At 31.2% G+C, this 2078-nt stretch overlaps 1 protein-coding gene across 1 annotated transcript in view; it reads left to right on the forward strand.

Moving 5' to 3' along the window:
- The window catches only part of LOC132747843 (very low-density lipoprotein receptor-like), a 19623-nt gene extending 17894 nt beyond the window's left edge, over positions 1–1729 (forward strand). Inside the window, exons 6-9 of the mRNA XM_060737370.1 lie at positions 1–33; positions 374–499; positions 1037–1168; positions 1494–1729. The exon at positions 1–33 is cut by the window's left edge and continues 96 nt beyond it. Of these exons, the coding sequence (XP_060593353.1) occupies positions 1–33; positions 374–499; positions 1037–1168; positions 1494–1729 (527 nt within the window). The remainder of the gene's footprint in view (positions 34–373; positions 500–1036; positions 1169–1493) is intronic.
- The last annotated feature ends 349 nt before the right edge of the window (positions 1730–2078 follow it).

Raw genomic sequence — 2078 nt, forward strand, 5'->3', positions numbered from 1 at the left:
ATATAGCATATGGTAAAGACACCTGTAGAAAAGGTAAATTTAATGTTAAATTATGGTTTAAATAGCCATTACCTAGACAAGTATGACAGGCTTGTCATTTTTAAACATTATTTAACAAATGCAAATAAACGCGCGCCACTTTAGGATAATAAGAAATTGTGTTTTACTTCAACTGAAATATTTGTTTAGAAATGGATCGGCAATTGTATGCTAAGATTTTATTTATTTATTATATGTTTTATTTGTTTATCCTTAACATTAGGAAAAAACAACATTTAATATTTGTGATGTATATTATGAACTTGATACAGAGACGAACCGTGGTAATATAAGATTATGTAAGTTATTGTGGTATTATATGTTATTTCGGCAGTTGTCATTGGAGACGAATGTGTTGACGACCAAGACTGTTTGCTGTTTAACAATCATAGTAAATGTAAAGCAGGGATATGTGATTGTGCTTCTGGATATTACAACGATAACTCAACATGCCTCCCTCGTAAGTTTTAACTGTTTTTAAATAAAAAAAGAGCAGTTTCGATCATTGAAAACTTCTTAGGTTGACATGCGATCATGTATCATTGTGAATTTTAACATAACATCCATCACAAATGATAAAGTCAGTAACAGTATGCATTTAAGCTCAGTTCTACAAATCTATTTGTTTCACGTCTTCATTCAAAGTATTGTTAATTGTCAAGTAGTGAAAATCAGATCTGTGCTGCTAGAGAACAGACTATACAAAAACTATAATAAGATATTATTAAAAAGGAACAGTTAAATCTGGGACCTAAAATATTTTAAGTCCCAGGTGAAATATAGATCAATATTTCAAATAAAGGTCTTTAATTTTGTACTATTTTAAAAATGCAAAATAGTTATCATCAAAAAATAAAATCATTTACCTACTAACTCATTCACATTAACCAATGAGTGATATAAGTGTTAAAAGAAAACCATTCAAACCATTCATTTCAAGCTAATTATTTTGGCAGTGTTGATGTTGAAATATAACAGAATAAATTCTGAATTTAAGATCACATCGGAGACATATGTAATGTAACTGAGGATTGTTCAAGTGTCATTGACGACAGTGTGTGTGACAACGCAACATGTTTTTGTGATATTGGTCATTATGCTACTGTTAGCAAGGATATATGTATTAGAAGTAAGAAAGATATTGTTATTTATCGACACATTTTTATTTGGAATTTACAATATTTAACCATTTATATGTTTAATAGAATTTACTCTTTCTTCGAAATAATGTCGTAAAAGTGTCTGTAGAAATCTACATGAGGCTATTCTATATGTTTTAGTTGCAGTTGCAGAGATATGGATTATGAATTGGAATTGGTCAAAATTTTGTTGTTTTTATTGTAAATAAATAACGTTTTAGCATTCATTTTACGATCTTATCAATTCCTTAATAAAGCAATTTGAATAGTTTTACAGTTTGTTATACTATATGTCACTATATGCATTCATTGTAGGAAAACTAGAGGATACGTGTAAGGTAGATGGAGACTGTGTATCAGTCATTAACAACACAATGTGCAAAGAAGGATATTGCTCGTGTGTAGGAAATAGAAAACCGGTACAAAATCGTACTGTGTGTGTCCAAAATGAAATAGGTGACGAATGCAACATGGACAGCAGTTGTGAGCTGATTGAAAACAGTTTCTGTTTCAGAAATGAATGTACGTGCAACTATGGTTACCCGATATGAGGCAATAAAAATGTATCAAACGAAATTCTTGATAGAGTGCGCCCACGGTGATTTTTTTTATGCTGTTAATTAAATTTTGCCAATCGGGAATTGCAGTGTGAAAAGGGTTTAAGGAGAACACAATTATACAGCGTGTCTTCTCGAGTGTTGGGGCCGTGAGCGATTTATTCGTTTGTTCTATATCGTTCATTTTTAAATGTACAAAAACCCCTGTAATTGTTGTTTGATATCACTCGGAATGTTAGCACGTGTCAGTTAAAAAAATGGGGGAATAAAACATGTCAGACGTGGGATTGTAAGTGCTGTTCAAATAGTGAAGAGGAAAATACACCCTTATTTTATCTGGCTA

The sequence above is a fragment of the Ruditapes philippinarum genome, unplaced genomic scaffold, assembly GCF_026571515.1.
Source record: "Ruditapes philippinarum isolate M1 unplaced genomic scaffold, ASM2657151v2 ctg1130_1_1_1_1, whole genome shotgun sequence".
Taxonomy (NCBI): domain Eukaryota; kingdom Metazoa; phylum Mollusca; class Bivalvia; order Venerida; family Veneridae; genus Ruditapes; species Ruditapes philippinarum.